Below are 23,093 nucleotides of genomic sequence, written 5' to 3'. Positions count from 1 at the left end.
AAAGCTAGTGGAGCTCAACGCTGTTGGAACGAATGCTGAGTGATGGTTTTGTTGATGTAAGACACAAGGCTGGTTTCAATGGCTATTTCATTGATTGCTTTCCTGTTGCAACGATTATGGACAGAGTTTTGTGATAACTGTAGTAAACTGCCGTGGTTTCTACATTTATTAATGAAATTGTAAATTGGACTAGAAAAAAGGGAATGCGCTGTCCAAATCTGGTGCTCGCTCGCGCCACTCCTGTTTGAGTTCGCAGCGGTACTGAGCATGTGATGTCAGTGCAGGTTAAGGATCCCCAGGTGGTCGAAATTATCCTGGAGCATTCCACTAAGGCACCTTTTTCTGCCTTCTTTCACTTCCTCCTTCCTCCCTCATGGCGCGGGCCTTGTGTCACACGGGCGCTTGTGTCTCGTCTTCTTTCTTTGATGTGGTCTGCACGGATAGCGCAATTTTTTCACCAATTCAAGTATGCACCAATAGCCCAAAAGATGCGTTAATTCACTGAACCCCAGGTGTGCTAGGGTGAAGACTTAGCAGTTATCACTGGGCGATCTTCCTGGGATCAAGATTATGTTCCATGGCGCAACAAGAAGACAAAGGACGGACGCCTGTCCCTTGTCTTCTTGCTGCGCTATGGGACACAACGCATGCCCACCAGCCCGAACCCTCACCTTGTTAAGTTATGGGATCAAGAGAAGATTTTACGATGAGGTAAGCCATTCAGTGCCGTTTGCCACCCGAAGAGCATGCGAATGCTGCCTAGCATGCGATGCGCACCCATGAGTGCGCTCGCCTGGCGAAGTGTGATCGCCCCACAGATCAACGATGGCCCGGTAGTCATAAAAACGACCCCTGCCATTTGTTCCCCAATTGCCTCCGTGTGACAAGCTTAGTCAGCTCACGTGCCCGGTCAAAGTTTGAGACTCTCGATACGGGACGGAAATAACCGCTCATCGGTAAAGCTACGCCATGCATCGAGAAACAAATGAGCAGACACTTCAGGCTGCGACGTGTGGGAATGCCAAAGCACTGCAGTCCAGCGGGCGAAATGTTTTCGAGTGCGGTTTTCATCATGTACTGAAGTTCCTTCTGCCGATATTGTATTCGGTGTACGTGTTCGCGTATTCCACATAGACTGTCCTGCTTCACGCGGCTGCTGGAAGCAGTATTCGCCGGACCATTTTCTTAAAAAAAAAAAAAAAAAAAAAAAAAAAACATGCGATTTAAGGTACGTGCATATCTTTGGTTCGAATCCCTGTCGCAAGCTGGCATGCGTGTGCTATGTCCTACAAGGAACCGTATAATACTACCCGGAAAGCTGCACGACGAACGGTTACGTCACTATTTTGATACAAACGTCGGCAAAACTGCCACATGGAGGTCGGCCAGTGGCGAGTATATAATAGACGAATGGCATGCCTACGACTGTCTGACGTGGGTCGCGGATGGGCCTGGATGTATTAAATCAATGCATCGTATAGTGTCACTACTGACGCATTTTTATATCCATCTCTCGGGCACGAACGCTGCCATCTTTCCTCCTCATGGGACATATAATGCTTTCGCACAGGGCTGGATTAAGGGGAGGAAATAATGGAACTTTGAGCAACACGTGTGAAATAAGAGAACCAGGAAGACGAGATAGGGTCCCCGCCTAATACAAATTCGTTTAGCCACGTCAGCCTCCGCTTAGCTCCACTGGCTAGACAATTAGCGCTGACGTTGCTAGTACGAGAGGGCCCAAAAGCGAGCGAGAGGTGCGACGTGTCCACCGAAACTTTAACGTTGCCCTGGATGTCTATGCCGCACTTCACTGTGTCTGTGAAAACGGCGCCGAGGACAACGATTGTATCCTTAAATAAAAAAAAAAAAAAAAAAAGAACCGTCCCAGCGCCCGCACACCACTCAACTACAGGAGCTTGGCTTGTGCTGAACTAATCAAGGATGCCAAAGTCGTCTCATTGGAACCGGGGCCACTGCCGGGGCCCGAGCGTACAAATAGGGGTTGTACCTCTTGGCCTAAACCGATAAACACTGATAAAAGTACGCCGAATTCATTCTTTTTTGAAATTCAGTTTGAACAGAAAAAGATTAGGCAATCTGGAAGCATGAACGCGCTGAGCCAACGATATCTTCGGAGCTTAGTACCTTGGTTGCCAGCTACTGGGGACTGATCCATGAACTCAGACACGCAGTCGCAGATCCGGAGGCTCCACCTTCCAGCTAAGCGCTGTCGGCTACCCACATGTGTGTGCACCATCTGCCCAGAATTATCATCGGATTAAGTTAGTCGTTTGTTTCAGTAGGTTTACCTAAAGGCTTTTGGTCTATCAATTGCATGTGAGGACACAGACAAGTTCTGACACCATAGCAGACAACTGTCAAAGCGCTGCCTCTCCTTCTGCGACGAGTGTAGGCAGGACATGGAAACGAAGTTCTTACAACCATGAATATTCCCCTTTTCGTTTCGCCTCGTGGTCCACACGTTTACCTTCGACATCTTTAATTCTTACGACTATGAATCCCGGCCGCGGCGGCCGCTATTCAGTGGAGGCGAAAAGCAAGGCGCCCGTGTGCTGTGCGATGTCAGTGCACGTTAAAGAACCCCAGGTGGTCGAAATTTCCGGAGTCCTCCACTACGGCGTCTCTCATAGCCTGAGTCGCCTTGGGACGTTAAACCCCACAAACAAGCAAAAATAACAACAACAATTCTTACGACTACACGGCTTCCTTCTGCTAGAATGGTTCTTGATATATAACACCGTACATGCGGTAACTATACCACTCCATGAGTTGTTGATCGCTCTAAAAAAAAAAAAAAATCGAAAGCGGGAAAGATAAACTCTCATTCAAGTCTGGCACACATTTAACTAAAAAAAAAAAAAAAACCATTTGTCCGAATAGAACAATATTTGCTGAAATAGGCATAAAAAAAGTTCGTTGAAATTTCAAAACATAAAAACCGAAAGGTCGAAAAACCATGTATAAGTCTACAGTGGCTGACCCTGTGGTGGTGTGTTGTGCGCTGTCGGCTCAACAACCGCAGGTAGCCCATCCGGCCCTCTTTCGTCACGGTAGTCGCATTAACGGCTGCGATTGCATTCTGTGTGCTTTAAAGCTACTGCTGCATGAATTCCATCGATCGCATTTTGTTCTTTTTTTTTTTTTTTAATTTGACGCAGTTAATATGAAACGTGGGGCATACTCTGGAAACGTAACGGGGAAGGAAGGTTCTGCCGAGGGAGGGGAAGAGAAAAAGAGGGCTACACATGCATTACCCTAGGGGCCCAATATTTCTTAATCCTACTCTGCTCTCAGATTAAAAAATGTTTTACGGTACCTCACTATATTTCAGCGTCAGCAGTACCCTAAGTCTTACAGAAAGCTTTAGACCACTCGCATATCGCCAGGATGGTAGACAGTAGTATATACATCTTTCATGACATGAAAAAAAAAAAAAAACTGCTCCTTCACGGTTTCGCTAAGAAAAGAGAGATGAAATGGGGGAAAGTTATTTACGACCATAGTATTTTTGCCAAGGCGTAAAAAGCCACCAACATGCCACTCTGCGACGGGGTAGTGGTCTGGCGAGAGAAGTGCTGCTACGCCACCCTCTTTGTTGCCCAAAATACGAGAGATTCAGTTAATTCAGTGAAAGATAATGCAGCTTCCAGCAACGTTAACTAATCAGTATACGCGCCCCGAAAGTAAAAATGTCTTCAAACAGACGCACATGCACACAGCTTGGATGCATGTGGGACATCAGGATGGCCAGTGCCATACTTTTGTTTGCCTCATCAGCAGGCCAGAAGAAGAAGCGCAGTTTTCCCACAGACTCGCGCTCCCTATTACTTCTTGGGCACCTGTGCGCCGGGAGAGGGGTTGGTGATACACTGTTCGGCCCATATTTAATATTTTACCAATATTTTACCAAGCAGCCACCTGTTCAGCAACACAAAGCAAAGTTAGTAAGAGTTGAGGAAGGTTGAGGCTCGCCAATGTTGGCTGGTGGGCCGAGGCTCGCCCTCAACCCATGTTCACTTTGTTTTGGGTGGCCCAAATTCCAATCTCTCCCCCCTGTCTCTAACGTGCACCCAGCAAGGCATTCTGCAAACCGCCCTTTCGGTTATCTTTTTCTTTTTTTACTTAAATTGATTACACAATTCAGCAATGCTCTTCTAGTTAGTTGTTTTGCACATGCAGCGTTCAGTTTCAGCGCTAATGAGTTGTTCTGTTGGCGCGAAGTAAAGGAATTCCCTGTCGAATTCACCGCATGGAATGTTTCTACCGCTTATAGTTCTACCGCTTTATATATATACCGTTTCTACCGTGTTTCTACCGCTTATATATATATATAATGTACGCCATCAGCATCAAAAACATTCCCATTGAGTCTAAATTTGATATCATTCAACAATGCATACCAACATGTGTTTTTTTTTTGTTCTTTTTTTTTTTTTTTTTTTTTGCACACTCAACAATTTATGCAGTGTTTCGGCCACACTGTATGCTTTCCTTAAAGTCAGGACTTAATGATTTAGCTATAAATTTGCAGCCTACCTTCACACAAAAATATCAGTTGTCACATGCTTGCTTGATTAACAACAGTTGAATTCGATGGCACTGAGAACTCTCAAGTCCCCACATTGGTTGTTCTCCAAGAACCAGGTATGCGTGTGCGCGCGCGCGCACACGTATACACATACAAATCGAGATAACATTTACTTCATCATTACGGTTCGGAACACCTCATATTTAATATCCGATTCCGATATCAAACGAAATTTATCATTTATCACACAGAGGCCGGCGACTTGTACTCATATATACAGGTACGCAGCAAGAAGAGACAGGACAAGAAGCGGAATGAGATTTACATCATAGGTTTAAGTCAGGTGCGTACAAAACAGTGAATTCGCGTGCGAACATTAAACATGCAAGACATGACGATAGCCTGCCCTGCTGTCGTGTGTCAAGCATTCCTTATCAATATACCTGAGCACTTTTTTTTTCTCTTTTTTTTTTTGTAACAAACAATAGCGATACCTTTTATGCACAAGGTTGATATATTGTTAAACTGGAAAGCGAACGTTTTCAGAAAGCGCCTGCCATAAAACTGAGGCGTACAGCCACAGACTGGCGAGAATTATTGGCTGCCAGTTCATTCCCTATTGCACGGTGCTCCTGCAACCCCTCATTTACGAACCGTCTTTCCCACATGTCTTATTTTGCGCTATGACAGAGCTTTTGCATGTGGCAAGCTTGGTTTATGCCGCATTCTTTCTTAACCCCGTTCAGCATACCGCATATGCCCGCAAGTTTTTTTCTGTGCCGTAAATACCACCGCCATGCCACATTCTCGAGTTGCAGAAAAACACAGAGCAGTCGACCATGAGCAATTATGACCCACACAGCGAACGCAGACCAGGACCGGGACCAGGAGGTCGCCACACCAGAGAAGGCGCAGGATCACATCTGCAACGCGATGACGGCGCCAAAAGGGGGCAAACGGTGGCGGTTACCACACCGAAAATTTGCCGTACCATAGAAAAAAAAAATGATAAGCGCTTCGTTCGGGCCACGACTCGACCCTGCAGGCGTTTCATGGTAATACAGCCAGTACCGAGCAAACTCGCTGGTATGTGAACTCCAAGCACTGGATTTTGTACATGGCTCAATGGTTAGTGCACTCGACTCCTGAATCGGGAGACACGTATATCCGATCCCAGAAGCGGCGACGGCATTTCGCGAGGCGCTTGTGAACTGTGCGATATTAGTGCACGTTAAACAAACCCAGCTGGTCGAGGTTATCCGGATCTCTCCACTACAGTATCCCTCTATAGCGAGAGTCGCTTTGGGACGTTGAAACCCATAAACCAAGCCAAACCGAACCAAACTGTAGTGAACTAGAAATATCAAATTTCTAGTTCACTAACCGACCATTTGTTTCATTCATTTTCCTTTTATGAAGCGCAATGCCACAAATGCATTCATTTAGTATTCCCCTCCTGCCTCCTGCATCCACTGTTCCTGCTTATGGAGCACAGAAGCTCTTCTCATTTGGTCAGAGTTGACCGCCGTGTTAGTCACGGCGAGAGGTCATTCACAATAACTGTGAAAACTTAAACATTTGTGATAGAACGCGCTCATGCACCTCACTACCGTCATTCTCGCACAATTACACCCTCTCACCCTCACAATTTCGCCACAGTAAGTTTCAGAGTTTGAGACGGCGGGCACAATCGCTGTATTAAGCTCTGCCACGCATGTAAGTCACAGGACCGAAAGACTTGGCATACGAATAGCTGTTGCTCTTCCAATGAATCTAGCCACAAACTACAACAGTACGCATGGACAATACACATGCAACATGCAGAGGAGATGAAAAAAGAAGGAGCAAGTAGCAAATCTCAGGTGTTTTCAGTCCCTCCCCCCAAAATAAGACTGTCTCTACAAAGGTCGACATCGTGATTCCCAACCCGACGAGGTGTGCGCACCATGTGACCTTCTAGCCCTTTTGCCGTGACGTGAGCGCTCGAAAATCGGAGTCGAAATTGTCAGTCGGAGCCTGCGGCACGTTCGGTGGTGTGCGATGCCGGCGGTATCATTGCAGCGATCGCCTGGACCTGGCCAGTATCCGTATTTATAATGTGCGCGTCCGTGTTACCTTTCATATCGGAGCTGCTTTAGCTAACTTTAGCCAAGAGTTAGAAAATAAAACATTTGAGGTAGGCCAGGGAAACCAGTTGCATAGCGGCAATCTTTCGTTTTACAATTAAGTGATTAGTAATTCAGATAAGTTTTCTACATTATTAAATATTGAATTTAGACTTTAATTGTGATATGTAAAGTTGGAGAGCACTTTCAGAAACACCTACTCCATTTATTCGCAGTAGAAAGCCTCACGTGCATCTTTTTTCGAGCTCCAAAGAAAGCTTGCGAAATGCAAAAAAAAAAAAAAGATAATAATAATAAATAAATAAATAAAAAATCACGAAGCTGGCGCATTCACGCGCCACGATTGTGATGCTCTTAATCGTGGTTTGAGTGAACGAAATCATCTGAGGCGTGACTCTATGGCCCCATGGCAGCGGTGGTGGTGGTGAAAAACATTTAATTAGCGGCAGGCCGATACGTCCGCGATGGTTTCTTCGCTCGCGTCAGCCAGTCGGCGCCGGCGCACGTGACAGCTGCAAGTTGCAGCGAGCTCGCAACCATCACCAACATATCAGCCTACCGCAGGAACTGGGATATAATATTCTAGAGCCCTATAGCTGGGCCGTTGAGTCATGGCCGCGGCTAATTTCGTTGACTCAAACCACGATTGGAAGCACCACAATCGCGGCACGCGAATGCGCTGTGTCACGTGATAGTTCATGTATTTCGCGGGCTTTCATTGCAGCTCGGGGGGGGGGGGGGGGGGGGAGTACACTTGAGGCTTTCTTTATCGGAAATAAATGGAATAGGGGTTTCGGAAAGTGCTCTTCAATTTTGCAAATCGCATTTATATGCTAAAAACAATAATAATTAAATTAGAAAAATTATCTTTATTACTAATTAGTTAACTGTAAAATAAAAAAAATTGTTTTTGGTGGCCAGACGGCTGGTAGGTGTATAGCCTACCTCAAATGTTTTATTTTTAAGGCTCATGGAACCAAATCCCGTGTGTGAGGGTTGTTCGCGAGAGTTGTGCGCGAGGTCTGTTAACGCGATCTGTGCGCGAGATGTGTTCTCCTTGTCTAGTGTTCCTGTCATCTGCAATCCCGCGCTTAATGCGCGCCAAGGAACGCCATGCGATCGGAGCGATGGTGTACCGTCCAAGCTTGCACTTTCCGGAGGAAGTGTAATAGATAAGGCACCTTTCCTTTCCTGTAAACCAATTATAATTACATGTAGCACTGCAACGAACCCCGATAAGAGGCAAACGATGAGAGGCGAATGATAGGAGAGGAAGTGTAGGCTTTCGCCTTTCTAATCCTAAGAGGCGTCTAAGAGACACTCTAATTTTTTTAACGCTTGGCTAAAGTTAGCTTGGACACCATGTATTGATGCTTTTATGTAATCGGCTAGCAACGCCCGCCAATCGAGTCCCAGATCCGTGAGCGGTCCAAGAAAGCTTGCGAAGTAAACACGCTGCAAAGGATGTGACGCTGAACCACACCCCAAAAGCGACAGGAACGGGCGGCAGTGCGCCTGTAAGCAGACAGAAAACCACGGATTAAGTGGGAGCACGGGTGCGCGCGAATGGAGCTCATAAGTTGTGTTAAGGCGAGCTCGACTGCTGAATCCAAAACGAGGACGCGGGTCTGATATTCTTGTTGCGTTTAGATCGATGCGCAACGCAAAGAGTGCCCATGCAATGTAGTACAATGTCAATGCACGTTAAAGAATTACAAGTGCCGAAATTCGTTTAGAGCGGTCTACTATGACGCCTCTTTCTGCTAAATTCACTCCCTTCCATCCCGTAGCGGTAACTGGGACTGTCACTGGTCTTTTCTTTTTTTTTCTTTCACTTTATTTATCGCTGATTAAAGTGCGCCCCCCCCCTCCCCCCGCCGAAAAAAAAAAAAAATATATATATATATATATATATATATATATATAACCCCGCCGGGGTGGCGCAGTGGTTACGGCGCTCGACTACTGTTCCCAAGGACGCGGGATCGAATCCCGGCCTCGGCGGCAGCTTTTCGATGGAGGCGAAAAGCAAGGCGCCCGTGTGCTGTGCGATGTCAGTGCACGTTAAAGAACCCCAGGTGGTCGAAATTTCCGGAGTCCTCCACTACGGCGTCTCTCATAGCCTGAGTTGCTTTGGGGCGTTAAACCCCACAAACCAGCCAACCATATATATATATATATATATATATATATATATATATATATATATATATATATATATATATATATATATATATATATATATATATTTGAATGACTGTGCTCCTTTGGAATGAAGGCGCCGCGTCATGGTCTCATAGGGGGCCGCTGTACGTACATACATACATACATACATACATACATACATACATACATACATACATACATACATACATACATACATACATACATACATACATACATTTGTCCGTACGCCTGTCAAGGGCAGCGATTATAGCAAAGCCCCGCCACACACTGGCACTCGCGGATTCGCTGCCGCGATTGACGGTCCGAGCGAGCGTCTACTGAGTCGAAAGCGAGAAGGAAAAAGCGACACGAAATCGAGAAGCACAAGAGCGCGCCCGCCGCCCAGCACCTCTCGCCACTACAGTGGATGGGCGTAAAGGCCGCATCGTACGCGCACTTTTTCCGGTTGGGAATTACGACGTTGTGAGCAGAAACCGAGTCTAAAAATAAACACATATTTTGCTTACGAGACAGACAGTGAATTTGTAACTATTTCGCAAACATTCATTACAAACATAAGCTCCTTATTTAGATGGAAAACAAGACCACATAACGCTGCTGATCATGACATGAGGGATGCAGTGCACTTCGTGGCTCAAGGTGCTTCCCCGCACGACAAAGTTGAGCGGTGGCATGCAATTACTAGCAATTCACACTGAAACTACTCGCAAATGCTTAGGAAAACTAATTAAACAGTTATGCAATGCCAGGAGTTTTACAAACCATCTTTCGACGCTAGTTGCGTATGTTCCTGTCCTCTGTTGGCGCCGCATTTAACACATGAGAGAGCAATAACGTCAAAGTAACTCGCGTTGTCGCACTCGCTAGGGATGTGATAAACACTCAGGTACCGTGACTCGGTGATAGCTATCAGCGCTCCAATATAAACTATGAAGAGCATCTCTTTAGTTTCTAATTAGTTCATGCTCTCCGTGTTAAACAATCCATTTCGAGAACACCTCCACCCGTGACGCCCGAGCATGCTTGTGTTGACTGACAACCGTTGCTACGCACAGGGTCGCCAAGCGAATCACCCTTTTTCTTGCATATCTACAAGTATTATAAAACCTTTTGTTAGTAATAACCTACTTTGATTGCACGTTTAAAATAATTTACAGCACTTCATAGCAAATATGAATTATTTCAGCTGTCATAAAAAAAAACGACGTGATCATGCGAGTCACAGTTCTTAGCCATTCTTAGCCAGAGTAAGCACAGGTACAAGTCGAGCCCTAGCATGTTCAAAAGCGTTTCATTGCAGCGCCTTTGAACCTACGTTGATTCAGCTAGTTCACTTTGTGACAGACTCAATTATGACGATAGTAATCGGCTTCGAAGGGAGTGCAAATAAGTTGGGAGTTGGCATAGTGCGAGACGGCGAGGTTTTGTCGAATCCACGAGTAACCTATATTACACCACCAGGCGAAGGCATGTAGACAGTTTCATTAATCAGATGTATGAAGCTTGGTCAATTTTTTACGCAAAATGTAATTGTTACAAAATATAGATTCAAAATGCTCGTCTTTCAAAATCGCTTAATATAGAACACAGTTGACATGTGGTAATGCGTGCATCTCATTTCCCGATGACTTCTGTGCGAGTTTTCAGTGTATGCCAAAGCGACTCGGGCTATGGGACACGCCGTATCGGAGGGCTCCGAATAATTTCTACAACCTGGGGTTGTTTAAATTGTCCAGTACGGGCGCCTTGCGTTTCGCCTCCGTCGAAACGTGGCCGCTGCTGGCAGGATCGATCCTGCATCCCTCTGCTTACTGAGCTGCCACAGGGCCTTATTTACGCTAAGTAATTTGTTTCGTTCTTTCAGGGTTTCAGCCAAGAGACACCGCGGTACACCACCGAGCACACGTGTTAGACGTGCTTGAAAAAGCGCTCGAAGAAGCGAACATCGCACCCAACCAAATTGACGTTGTTTGTTACACCAAAGGCAAGTTAATACGCGCATGCGATTTTCTTGTCCCAAATGCAGGGAACAATATTGCAAAACTTGGGGGAATATATATCGGCGGAAGATGATGGCTACTGTTTCCGTTCTAGGCCCTGGAATGGGAGCACCACTGGTGTCTGTCGCCGTTGTTGCGAGGACTGTTGCGCAGCTATGGGACAAACCAATCATAGGTGTTAACCATTGCATCGGTCGTATCCTTGCTGAATTTTTTATATAAACATCTGCTCGTATTATTTTGCAAAAATGCATTCATAATGGCAAGTTGAAAATTGCTTGTAAGTACAACTTGTCTCTTCAAAATTGTGCCATTTCTTTAACGTGGTTTCAAGATATCGAAATGGGGCGCCTGATTACTGGAGCAGTCAACCCAACTGTATTGTATGTCAGCGGCGGCAATACACAGGTGAATGTACTCCATACTTCTGTCGGCTTTAGTGCCTTTGCACTCCGATTCGAATATGTATGAATGAAAATTGTAATCTTTTTAACTATGTTTATCATTTGCTATTTTGTGAAGCAGCAATGATAGACTGATGACTGCTTTTAAAGTTAATTCATTTACTCCGTTGAGCATAATTATTTTTCAGGGGCCTCTGTTCATGTATGCTGGAAGCATTATTTCCATACGAAGTGCTCAGCAATGCTGTGTGCTGTATTAAAAAATTTACCCTGCTGCATTTGAGGGCCTTCAACTCCAGTGGAAATAAAATTTTGAAGTAATTATAAAAATTATGTAACGTAGAAGTCTGAGAGTTACGGAAGCAATTCACAAAGGGAATGGCTGTAGGAGATGAAAATAAGGAAAAAGAAATATAGTGGCCAGCTTCACCCTATTTTTTATTTCCATAAGTGTTCTGTGCATGCGACAAGCAGCCACTATATTCACTAGTGTAGTCCTGTGAGTCGTTTAGTGCTGGGTGCCAAAAAAATGTCACAGTTGTGCTATACTTAAGTATCTGCTGTGTATAGCATATCTTTAAAAGCGAAAAATAAATGGCTACACTGACTACACTTCTGTGTCAGAAATGGCAAAAGCAGAGAGCATAGGTAGAGGGTTCAAGGTGTGTGTGTGTGTGTGTGGGGGGGGGGGGTAGAGGGGGGCACTTCAGGTAATATATATATATATATATATATATATATATATATATATATATATATATATATATATATATATATATATTACCTGAAGTGCCCCCCTCTACCCCCCCCCCCCCCCCACACACACACACCTTGAACCCTCTACCTATGCTCTATATATATATATATATATATATATATATATATATATATATATATATATATATATTTTAATACTTTAGCAAAAAGACAGCTTGATCAACACACTTAAGCCTTGTATATCTGCTACATATGCTACAAGCTATGACGTACCTTGCTGGTCATGTCACTGCAATGACAGACTGGCCGAGCCGGCAGTTCTAGTTTGGTGCTTCCTAGTTCTGAGCTCAAAAAGATTTATTCAGTCTTTTCATGAGAAGTAGAGTTTTGGTATAAATTACCAGCTACATTTAGCAGGAAGAGTGTAATGCTCTCCTGTGGCATCACATCTCCTTGTAGGCTCTCTCTTGATGAAGTTCTGACCACTCCATTCCCCAAGTCTGGCCCATAAATCCACCTCTCAAGAAGCTTGTAAATTTGTAGTGCATTGAAATTCAAGAAAGGCCAGTGGTATCCTTATTTTGTGAGCCATTTTAACAGGACTAAGATAGCACTCCTTAGTTATTTTGGTCCCAGCTAAATGAAACCAAAACCAGATTTTTATTTATCTGTATAGTTTAGACCGCAAATAGAGCTTATTCAGTGATTGTTATTGTCACTCCGTTCTTTAAAAGAAAATGAGTGCCCCTCTCACCCCTCCCAAAAATGGTCTGCTAATAATACTGGGTCCAAGTTAATCAAGTGTTGTGTGGTATTGAAGCAAGAAGCTATGTGACTTTACTGAGAAACTGTTATTTCTTGCCTTATTTTTAATTGCTTTGCCAACTGCCTTTTTTATGGGAGTAGTAAAGTTCCGGGAAATGCAAGTCTCCTCAATGGCAGAACTATTATGAATGCAAGGCTTGTGAGCTTTTGTTTGAGATATGTATAGAAATGTCTACATAATGCTAGTCGAAAAGGAAAGTGACATCAAAGACTTCAAAAATTACACTTATTAGATTGCTTCTGGTGGAGCGTACTATATTTACTGAAATAATTTTTAATAGATTTAGAGCAAAAGTGAAATTGAGTAAAATGAGAGATCAGGCTAGTGTTCAAAAAGGGAACTGAACGCATAGCATTGATGTCATCAAACAGATTACAGATGTGTCTATAACATACAGTTCTCTGTTTTTTATGTCACACACAGTGCCTCACTATAGTCTGTAGCAGTAAGTGTTTTGGGAACAGTGAACTAGATGTTAAAGACCAGTGCTAAACAAGATGCAGACAAAAGAACGCTAAAGACAGAATGGGTGCTTTTCTGTCTTGTCATAGTGCTTATCCTGTCTTCACTGCTTCTTTGTTTGCATTGTGAATGAGTTGGTTGGCATAATGGAGTAAAATAAGTTGGAAGTAATGGGGCCAAGAAGCATTCAAAGCGCCAGGCTGCTGTGGTTGTTATACACCTAGGGCAACTAAAGATTGCTGGGAGAGAATTTTGTCCTGTAGTGGACTTGACCCTCCTGTTGGTGATCATGATGACTGCATCTTTCTTCTGAATGCTTAATAATAGTTCTGTTTAGGTAATAGCATACAGTGAGAAGAGATACAGAATTTTCGGAGAGACTATTGACATTGCTGTTGGGAACTGCCTGGACCGATTTGCGAGAGTTCTGAAGGTGAGTTGAAGATGCTGTTTGACTTCGGGTAATATATCCACATAGGCTGATGTGAGAAATTTTGAGCTCAGCATGATTTATATTTCTGGCTTCTGCTTGAATGATGAGATCTACATATTCTGAGTCCTATCATGATGAAACCATGGCATTGTGAAGATGGTGTGCTATAAAATATGCAGTAATGGTGCACAAAAATTTAGGTGCTTTATTAATGCCTTGTGTAGCACTAAGTATTGGATTTTGAGGTGTGGAATTTGAAAGCCACATTGCTCTGCCGCAGTAAGATTTTGATAAGGGTTAGTGCCATGCAAAGCAGTTTTTGATGAACTGGGATGCTCCGAAATTTCTCTTGTTATGAATTGTTGGAAATTTCTACTAGCACATGCATGAGTGATGGCTTCCGCATTCTGGCGTGCACGTTGGAGTGCCCTTTAAAAGGAGAGGGTAGAATAAGTAGGGTTTAACATCTCAGAGAGGCCCAGGCTATAGGGCATACCATAGTGGAGGGTTCTAAATTAATTTAGACAACCTCAGGATCTGTGACGTACACTGACATTGTACAACGCCCAAGCCTTTCAGTGTCTCGCCTCCATCGCAACATGGTTGCCGCAGCCAGGTTCGAACTCTGGTACTCTGGTTCAGTAGGCCAGCACCTAACCACTGAACCGCCTTAACAAGTCTTCTATTAGGAGAATAAGGTGTGACACAAGCCGTAGTTTTCAGAAATGTTAACTTGAGTTAGGTATTTTGTGCTCTATGTACCAAAACAAAAACACTTCCATTCAGTGAAATCTGCCTTTTCCTTCCGAGAAAAACTGTCAAGCAGCTGTCATGGGGCTGACTTTTGATGTGCTGTGTCAGTCGGGTAAAGCTGAATAGAGTAAGCCGTAAGGTAGAACTGGTGGTTAACGAAAGTATTTGGGCAGAAGCTGGATAAAGCTTTAAAAATCTACCTTTGCAGTGCATATTAGTTGGGTATCATCACCCAGGATTCCCAGTTGGTAGTGCACATGTGGCAGTCCCTGAAGCATTTCTGCATCACTAGGTACACAGCTTGCATCAAAGCCTGTCAGCAGACTTCATGAAAAAAAAAAATAAAAATTGATGGAAACAGTATTTTAACGCAATAGCATTAAGGGCCCCGTGTCACAGAAAACGCAGTGTCAGCATTTTGGTTGTAACGCGAAAGTCAGAAGAAAGTAAAGAAACAATAAATGTTTCGTGGAAACCCGCGAAGTCGAACATGGTTCCTTCACAGTGAGAGGCGAGCACACAACCACTCCGTCACAGAACCACATTGCTTCTCTCCCAATAAAAATGGACCTAATGTATGCATGGCCTTATGACTGTCAGCTAATGTTTAGGTGCACCATTAGAAACTAATTATCGAAGTAATATGTAAGCGAGTAGCAAAGAACATTTCCGCTTTGCTTACCAGCGATGCGGCACTCACTGAAAAATTCTTACGATTGTACGGCACAGCCGCAACAGATGGCACAAGCTTCCGCCCGATTCAAAGCTTTATAAATCTGCCCATTGTCATTCAAGAATTGGGGTTTAAACACTGTTGCGTTGAACTCTTAAAGGGGAAGCTTAAGCCTCCTCCAATTTTTTTAATTGCCATTGTCATTTGTCAGTAAATTGCATTTTCTTTTTTATTGTAGCTCTCTAATGATCCAAGCCCTGGTTACAATATAGAACAAATGGCAAAAAGGTGAGCAAGGTATTGGATGCATGACTATATATATATATATAGTATGAGTTAATTGGATGCCCCGATTTTTCTTACTGTAGAGGTACCAAGCTGGTTCCACTTCCATATGTTGTCAAAGGGATGGATGTCTCATTTTCAGGACTTCTCTCTTTCATTGAGGTTTGTTGTCAGTGCTCTCTTGATATTTTAGTTTTTGTACTCTGCAATTGCAACTTGTGTATTCAGTATTCACACTCTTGAGTAAAAAGCCTAAGGAAAACTACAAATCATGCATATTGCATTTCAGGAAAAAGCAGAGTCTCTTTTAAGCAAAGGGGAATGCACAGCAGAAGACCTCTGCTTTTCTTTGCAAGAGACCGTTTTTGCAATGCTCGTGGAGACTACAGGTGACTGCAGAGTGTCCACTACTTCCATTGCAGAGTTCATTCTACTGTTTTCAAACATATGTTCTACATTTATCTGTAAGCAATATTGAGTGTGCATTGCTGCACTCTTTCCTCTGTGAGGGTATAGTGTTCTGTTTCTTTTCAGAACGGGCCATGGCTCATACAGGGTCCAGTGAAGTGCTCATCGTTGGTGGAGTTGGCTGTAAGTGAATTCATGCAAATGTATCTTCCTATCCTTTAAATTGTGACACATTATTATTGGAGTAGCATACTAAAATTCGTTTGCAAAGGTATTTATGCAGGATTTGACAGCTAATATTTACTTTGGCATTGTGCAAAACCTTACTTGTTCACCACTTTTTAGAAAACGCACAACTTAGCTCAGAAATTAGTGTTCAAGTTAAAAAGTCTTAAAGGAATATATAGGCACCTAATTTTTGGTTGGATGTTTTATTCTTTGCAATGATACATATTAATATGCACAGACTACAATATGGTGTTTGCATACAGTTGCTAAACAATTTCTAATTGAATTTCTTCTCTCACTTGTTTTGGTTTCGGTTTCACCAGTCCAGCGATGGCAATGATATTATGGTGACTGAAAAGACCTGCGATATAATCATTGTTTCATCTGTTTGATTCATCACAACACTCAAGCCAGCCTCCCACTAGAATTAGAATCAAAACAAGTGATGAAGCAAAAAACCAGGGGTTTTCTTTATGCTTCACAGTTTCTAATTGAATTTCTTCTCTCACTTGTTTTGGTTTCGGATTCACCAGTCCAGCGATGGCAATGATATTATGGTGACTGAAAAGACCTGCGATATAATCATTGTTTCATCTGTTTGATTCATCACAACACTCAAGCCAGCCTCCCACTAGAATTAGAATCAAAACGAGTGATGAAGCAGAAAACCAGGGGTTTTCTTTATGCTTCACTTGACTTGTATAGAATATTGACGTCATAGCCATTGCTAAACTGTTGAAACCAAAACGAAAAGAGGTGAGAAAAAAAATTATGAATTATTTAGCTGTATTAGGTGAATATCACATAGTGATCCATGTACATACAGTAATGTCTTTTGCATATTTAAAAAAAAAATGTACCCACAGTTTAGTGTCTATTCCTTTACGCGATACTAAGCCAATACATTAGTCTTACTTCCAGAAACTATAGATTGGTTTCTGCACCACATCTAGAGCGATTCATGCACATTTAGACATACGTTCATATGAGAAGGTCAAATTTGTTGTGGCCATTGGTCCTTCTGGTGCTCTTAATGCAACTTAATATATCATCTGTGGCACTACTTTGGAAACCCTGATGAGCATGTTAAGAGGAGCATTTAATGTAGTAATAATTGTCCCCTTGACTGAGCTGGGTAATCTTGGCTTAGCTAATAGTGTGAGCTGCTGATCAGACCAGTGTACAGGTAGCACCAATATTAAAGGGAACACAGTTTGCATGCGAGAAGAAATTTTATTAATGCGTGAGCATCAGAGGAGACATGCCATGGAGAACATAGCATGATGAGTATGCGCGAGTCCCAGCAAAGCTGCCATACCACAGCAATGCAGCGCTACCTTAGGCCACGCAGGCAGAGAATGGGGTGGTATATATGTATACAAAATCATGGGCATGCCTCTGGCAGGTGGTAGTTAGTGGGTGACATGGCCGGACATGAACACCTTGGCTAAATATTGCAGCTCACATGCGCAGCAAAAGATATGCAATGTTTCTCAAATTTTGGCTTGCTTTCAGCAGCCGTTTGAAGTCCTTGCAAGTCCTTGCCTTCCTGTTGTTTACATTTAGTGTATGTGTGCTGAAAATAGCAGTTCACTGGGTTTGTTTCAATGCAAAAAGCAGTTAGTGCCAGTACAAAAGCAGCAAGAACTATGTTATGTAGAATGGCAGAAGATGCAGTCAACTTAAAAACGGGGGAAATGGTAAACAAAAGTTAGCAGTGTGAAGAAAGCAAAGAATGTGAATTAAGATGAGTGTTACATAACAAATTGAAACCAAGTAATGTGCAGCATAGTGATATATGAGGTGTCTCAGTGATAAGACTGGCAACAATGTGCATGAATCAATAACACTGCTGTCGCTCCCTCACACGGCAGTTCAACTGGATTTTTGCCATGGCTCAGCATCAGTTTGAATTTGCTGCAGTTGTTACACGAATGCAGAGACCGTCTGAAGTTGAGAGATGTTGAGAGATTTTTGCTGCTTAGTAATTTTTGCATCGGGTCCAGCTGCAGTGTATGTATAGTGATGGCATGTATTTGTTCTCTTGCTGTGGGACCAAGAGTATGCAAGCTTCTGAAACTTTTGGACAATATTGAGCATTGGATTAGATGGTATAGTTAGGTTGTAGCAAAACCTTTAAATGTCAGCACCCTTGCATAAAGTCGTGAAGGCTGCTGGATCCATGGGTTGATAGTCACTGCATACTTGGCTTCAATCTACAAATGAACATCGTGGATAAAAAGCATTAGATGTGTTGAAAAGTCTCGATTGCATGCGCTTACTTGTGTCACTGCTGCATGCATAATCGTGTAGAGGTGCCAAAAAAAAATGAGAGACTGTGAGAACCTTTTAATTTTGTAGGAATAAATGTCTTCCATGTTGAATTTATGATCCTCTTATTTTAGCAAGCAGCTCCCAGCGCCGTTTCTCTCGATTCTCGAGTTAAAATGCCATTTCTGCCAGTATGTTAATGGAATTGTTCATCATCTTTACTTTTAGGTAATAAGCGTCTGCAGGAAATGATGGGCATTATGGCTGAAGAGCGCAATGCCAAATTGTTTGCCACCGATGAGAGGTAAAGCTTTCTACTGCGGTCCTAGCTTTGTAACCTGCATGTTTTATCGAGAAAACCTGCAAATCCTGGCTCAGTTTTTATTCTCTGTCTCATAAGGTCCTTGCAGCATTGTGGAAACTAGAGATCTCAGTGAGTCAGGGGGGCACAATAAATGTTTCTCCGTGCCTTGTCACCTCTTTGTCATCTGCTCGTGGCATATGCAGATGTGGTTGGAAAAGGGTACAAATAGATGCAGCCTGCATATCAAATACTGAAGAAACTTAGACAATGACAAGGAAACTTCACGAACACATTTCTTGACTTCGGCACTTCTAATCGTAAAAGATTCTGTGATCTCTCTTTCTATTTTGCTTTATTCATGTGGAATGATGGCAGTCTTTTCAAACAAAGGACACAATTTTTGTAACGATGGCAGTGTGTTGCTAGCTTGCAGTTGTCGTGCTCACCCAACCTTGAATTGATGCATCTACCAGATTTTTCCGGATACTGCATTCTGCAGGGAGTGGGTATGTGGTAGACAAGATTGTTGTCGCTCTCGACAAAGCGCTCCTCATACTTGGTGGTGCACAGAGACCCACGCCTCCTTTTCACGATTCACCATTGCACATTGTCCCGAGCTTTTTTGGTACCGTGAACACAACTGGGATGTCAGGCCTACCTACAATATTTTTTAGGCTGTGGGAACTCTTATGTGAAAAGATAATGACCGGTTGACCCTTTTTCTCGTTTCTCTTTTTTTTCTTCTTCTTGCTTGTCAGCATTCGTAGGATCTTTTCTGCGATTGAGGCATAATGGATATTGGGCTATCTTCTCTTTTAGCTGAGCTCATTCAAGCTGCCCTGAACCTTATGCCCACTTGATTTTTTGATAATTTGTGTCATGCAAGAGTATGCGATTGATCCTTTTATTAACTTTGAATGGCCGGAATCATATCTAAATATTCCTTTACCACTTTTTGTCTTGTATGACCAGCAAATGTGGATCCTGCTTTCATGTTTTGATATCAATGAGCCTTATAGTCAAGTTTTTTGTCATTTTGTACGTGAAATCTAGATCTTCAAAAACAGTTCTGAACGTACTGATGACTGAGCTAGTATATATGCAATGGTGAATTTTTAATGAGAAACAGAATAAAAATCTACATAGCAGAAGCAATTTTCGGTTTCAGGTTGCTGAGCGAAGGTTGCAATGTCAGAAGTCTTGTATAGAATCACGCGAGCTCCACAAAAACTGAATATGATAGTCCTCTCAATGTCATTCTGGCTTCTGCAGCATCTTAGCATATGAGTTTGCATGAATTAAAACTAGTACAAAGCAGCGAGTATATTGCAGCTTTTGTAAGCGTCATGTGATATCATACTTGTGGCGTTGGAACCTTTGGTTGGCAGTCTGAAGCCGAAGCTACAGAATAGAATAATTTAATTACAAATTATTTATTTTTTGAATACTAGGGAATTTTATGTTGTGACCCATGTTCACTTACCGTCATACACGCAGTTTCAAAGCAAATTACTCTATGAAAAATGTTGTCTCCCATCCGCCATTTCAGGATGGCAATCTGTTGCCTCCCCCCCTTCCTCGAATGCACACACAGTTATAAGTTACCACTTTATGGGAAAGGCCACACGAAATACACACATACCCCTGCTTGGGCGAGTTGGTGCATTCGCATTTTAGGAAACAGTGCAAAGAAGACAAGGACAAAAAAGAAGGATTGTCCTTGTCTTTTTTGCGCTACGTTTCCTAAAATTCCCCTGCTTGTTCCCCGCCGGGGTGCTACTGTTCCCAAGGATGCGGGATCAAATCCTGGCCTCGGCAGCCGTTTTTCGATGGAGGCGAAAAGCAAGGCACCCATGTGCTGTGCAATGTCTGCATGTTAAACAACCCCAGATGGCTGAAATTTCCGGAGTTCACTATGGCATCTCTCATAGCCTGAGTCGCTTTGGGACGTTAAACCCCACAAACCAAACCCTGCTTGTTCCCAAGCTCTACAAGTGTGCCTTATATAAGCCTAGTCAAGCCGAAAACTCTGGGCATTTTCCTTTAAAGGGACCCTAAGAAAATGTTTACGGTAATTTTCTAATGCAGCAGATCTGCAGAGGTGGTCTTTGAGTATTCGAGTTAACTACCTCAAAAATGTTTTCATTGCAGACTACTGATGTAATACCAATAGTTCGTATGCATTTTCAAGTTTTAGTAAATAGCATTTCATGGTTCCTTTAAGCAAAATTTGTTTATTAAGTTATTTTATTTGAGACATGCAGAGACTTTTCATTTGCATTAGATATGTTGTTTTAATCTATTTTGTGCCATGTGTGATGTCATGCTTCACACGAGCATTGTGGGGCGTTTTAAATTTCCGTAGAGGTCATGTGGTTGTGATGTCAAGACCCTGTCGACCAGACAGAATTTTCACGACAGGATGCCAGAAATCAACGGGACAACACCGGATTTTCCACTGAGTGAGAGTCTTGCAGCTATTATTTTAAATATGAGACATGAGCTGTCAAGAGCTGCTGTACTTCCCATCAGCCTTGCACAAACAGAACTTTGAGACACCGATTCTGTGTATAAAACTGTGCATGTGCACTCAGTGTAGAAGTACACTAAGCATTTATCACTTATGCCTTCAGTATGCTGCTAATAGCTCTACTTAAGCGTAGATTACATCATACTGATCTCTCATAGAATGCTAATAAACATCATTATTGCAGGTTTTGCATTGACAATGGAGCCATGATTGCTCAGGCTGGCTGGGAAATGTTTCGTTCGGGCCAAGTCACCCACTTCGAAGAGACAACCTGCACACAGAGGTATGGTATACATCTGTTGACCATCAGTTCATATCTCTAGGCACCAATTACTGTGAGCTGTTTAGAAAAACAGCACATATACTCAGTCTCAGAAGTTGTTTGCAGCACTGCAAAAGGCAGGGGCACCCTGGCCCACTCAGGATCATGCTCACAAGAAGGTAATTGTGCTCCTATGTGCCTCTTGCTCCCCTAATTGGTGGGTGCAAATTATATATTACAGTGTGCAGTGAGGGACTAGAGGCACATAGGAGCACACTTGCCTATTATAGTGCACATGGTCCTGATTGAGCCAGGGCACCCCTGTCTTTCCCAGTGCTACAAACAGCTTCTGATATGGGCATATAAATAGGATACTACAACAGAGCATGACACAAGCACCCAACAGCAGCTGAATTTTTATATTGGACAGGAAAATAAAGATAGACAGGCTGGCCCTGATATTCATAAAAAAAAGAACGGACAAGGTCGTCCACTGTTAGGGTGAACATGCGAGTAGGTGGCTGCTCTGTTCGAAGCGCCATTGTGTCTAACACGGCTGCACATCGAAGCAAAGTGAAGACATTAAGGGACCTGAAGGTGTTGCTTTGCATGGGCCATCATTTTGCTTCGATGCACGGTTGGCTCACTCACTGATGCTATGAAGACGTCGCTATGCACTCTTCTGCTCACCATAAGGGCAGACGATCCTATACATAAAAGTACTGACCGAATGCAAAAGCTGCTGATCGCAGTGCAGCACCCGTGCATACAGATAAAAACTTTTCGAACAGTGCACTCACACTAGTACACAATTTCAGCTCTTCACAAGGGCACCACATTGAAATCAGGGTGTTTTCAAGAAGACGCTTTTTGAATGTCTTTATATTAACCAGTCGCCTTAGTCTTGCATAATTCCTTGTCTGCTCCCTTACAGCTTGCCATGTAGAAATGTAAACAGCTTTTTGATTTTCCTCCTATCTTATAGCGGGGTACTTTTTCCGGGCTAAACATTATACTCTCTAAGGATAGAGTTGCGGGGCAGGCCTGAGCCACAAGACTCATGCGAGATAGGGAATGAGCACCCTGTACAGCAGTCGGTCAATTTTTCACATTATGGGAGGATGAAAAGTGTGTCATTCTAACTGCATCCTTGCACCAACTACCTCAGCTCTACACTGCTGTTGCTGCTAGCATGCAAAGCAGAAGAGCTATTTGCTTGCTACCATTACTGTGGCAGTTATGTTAATTTGCATTTCTTTTCCCTTTTCTGTGAAACAGAATGGCATGTGCAGTTTGAGAACCAATCTTTTTTCTTCTTCATTAAACTGTTTCAAGCTTCAGACCTAGCAGTTGGAATGACATGGAAATGGTAGTGTTCCTAAATAAAAGATATCCCTTTTAAGTGAAAATGCCAAAGCATACCTTGTTTACTTGCCAGATATGTATGCATGGCCGCCCTTCTCATGTTCATTGCAGGTATCGAACCGACGAGGTTGAAGTGACGTGGAGAAGCTAATTTTTTAGCCTATTTTCTGCATCAGAGATGCTTAAAATATGCCTTATTTTAATAATAAAGACCTCTTTGCACAAGTTTATTGGTTTCCTGCTTCTTAAAGACACCGTTACAAATTGGGTTGTACAGAACGTAACTACATACATGAAAGTACAAATG

The 23,093-nt window shown here is 43.0% G+C and overlaps 2 protein-coding genes across 2 annotated transcripts in view; one reads left to right on the top strand and one right to left on the bottom strand.

The window, feature by feature from the left end:
- LOC146205039 (meckelin) overlaps positions 1-9,878 on the bottom strand; it is a 50,160-nt gene extending 40,282 nt beyond the window's left edge. Inside the window, exon 1 of the mRNA XM_084589725.1 lies at positions 9,628-9,878. Coding sequence (XP_084445851.1) covers positions 9,628-9,805 — 178 coding nt within the window. The 5' untranslated portion in view covers positions 9,806-9,878. The remainder of the gene's footprint in view (positions 1-9,627) is intronic.
- A 239-nt stretch (positions 9,879-10,117) lies between these two features.
- On the top strand, positions 10,118-23,016 carry Tcs3 (Probable tRNA N6-adenosine threonylcarbamoyltransferase Tcs3). Its single transcript, XM_084589724.1, has 12 exons — positions 10,118-10,332; positions 10,730-10,849; positions 10,960-11,061; positions 11,200-11,273; positions 13,612-13,707; positions 15,372-15,421; positions 15,502-15,580; positions 15,708-15,807; positions 15,953-16,009; positions 18,554-18,629; positions 21,344-21,442; positions 22,898-23,016. Exons 1-12 carry the CDS (start codon positions 10,218-10,220, stop codon positions 22,935-22,937), a joined length of 1,008 nt encoding a protein of 335 aa, XP_084445850.1. The 5' UTR covers positions 10,118-10,217; the 3' UTR covers positions 22,938-23,016.
- Positions 23,017-23,093: the final 77 nt, after the last annotated feature.

The sequence above is a fragment of the Amblyomma maculatum genome, chromosome 1 (assembly GCF_055883805.1).
Source record: "Amblyomma maculatum isolate TAMU_Amacu chromosome 1, ASM5588380v1, whole genome shotgun sequence".
NCBI classification, from domain to species: domain Eukaryota; kingdom Metazoa; phylum Arthropoda; class Arachnida; order Ixodida; family Ixodidae; genus Amblyomma; species Amblyomma maculatum.
The sequence above is the reverse complement of the archived record's forward strand: the minus strand, read 5'-3'. Positions and strand labels throughout refer to the sequence as shown.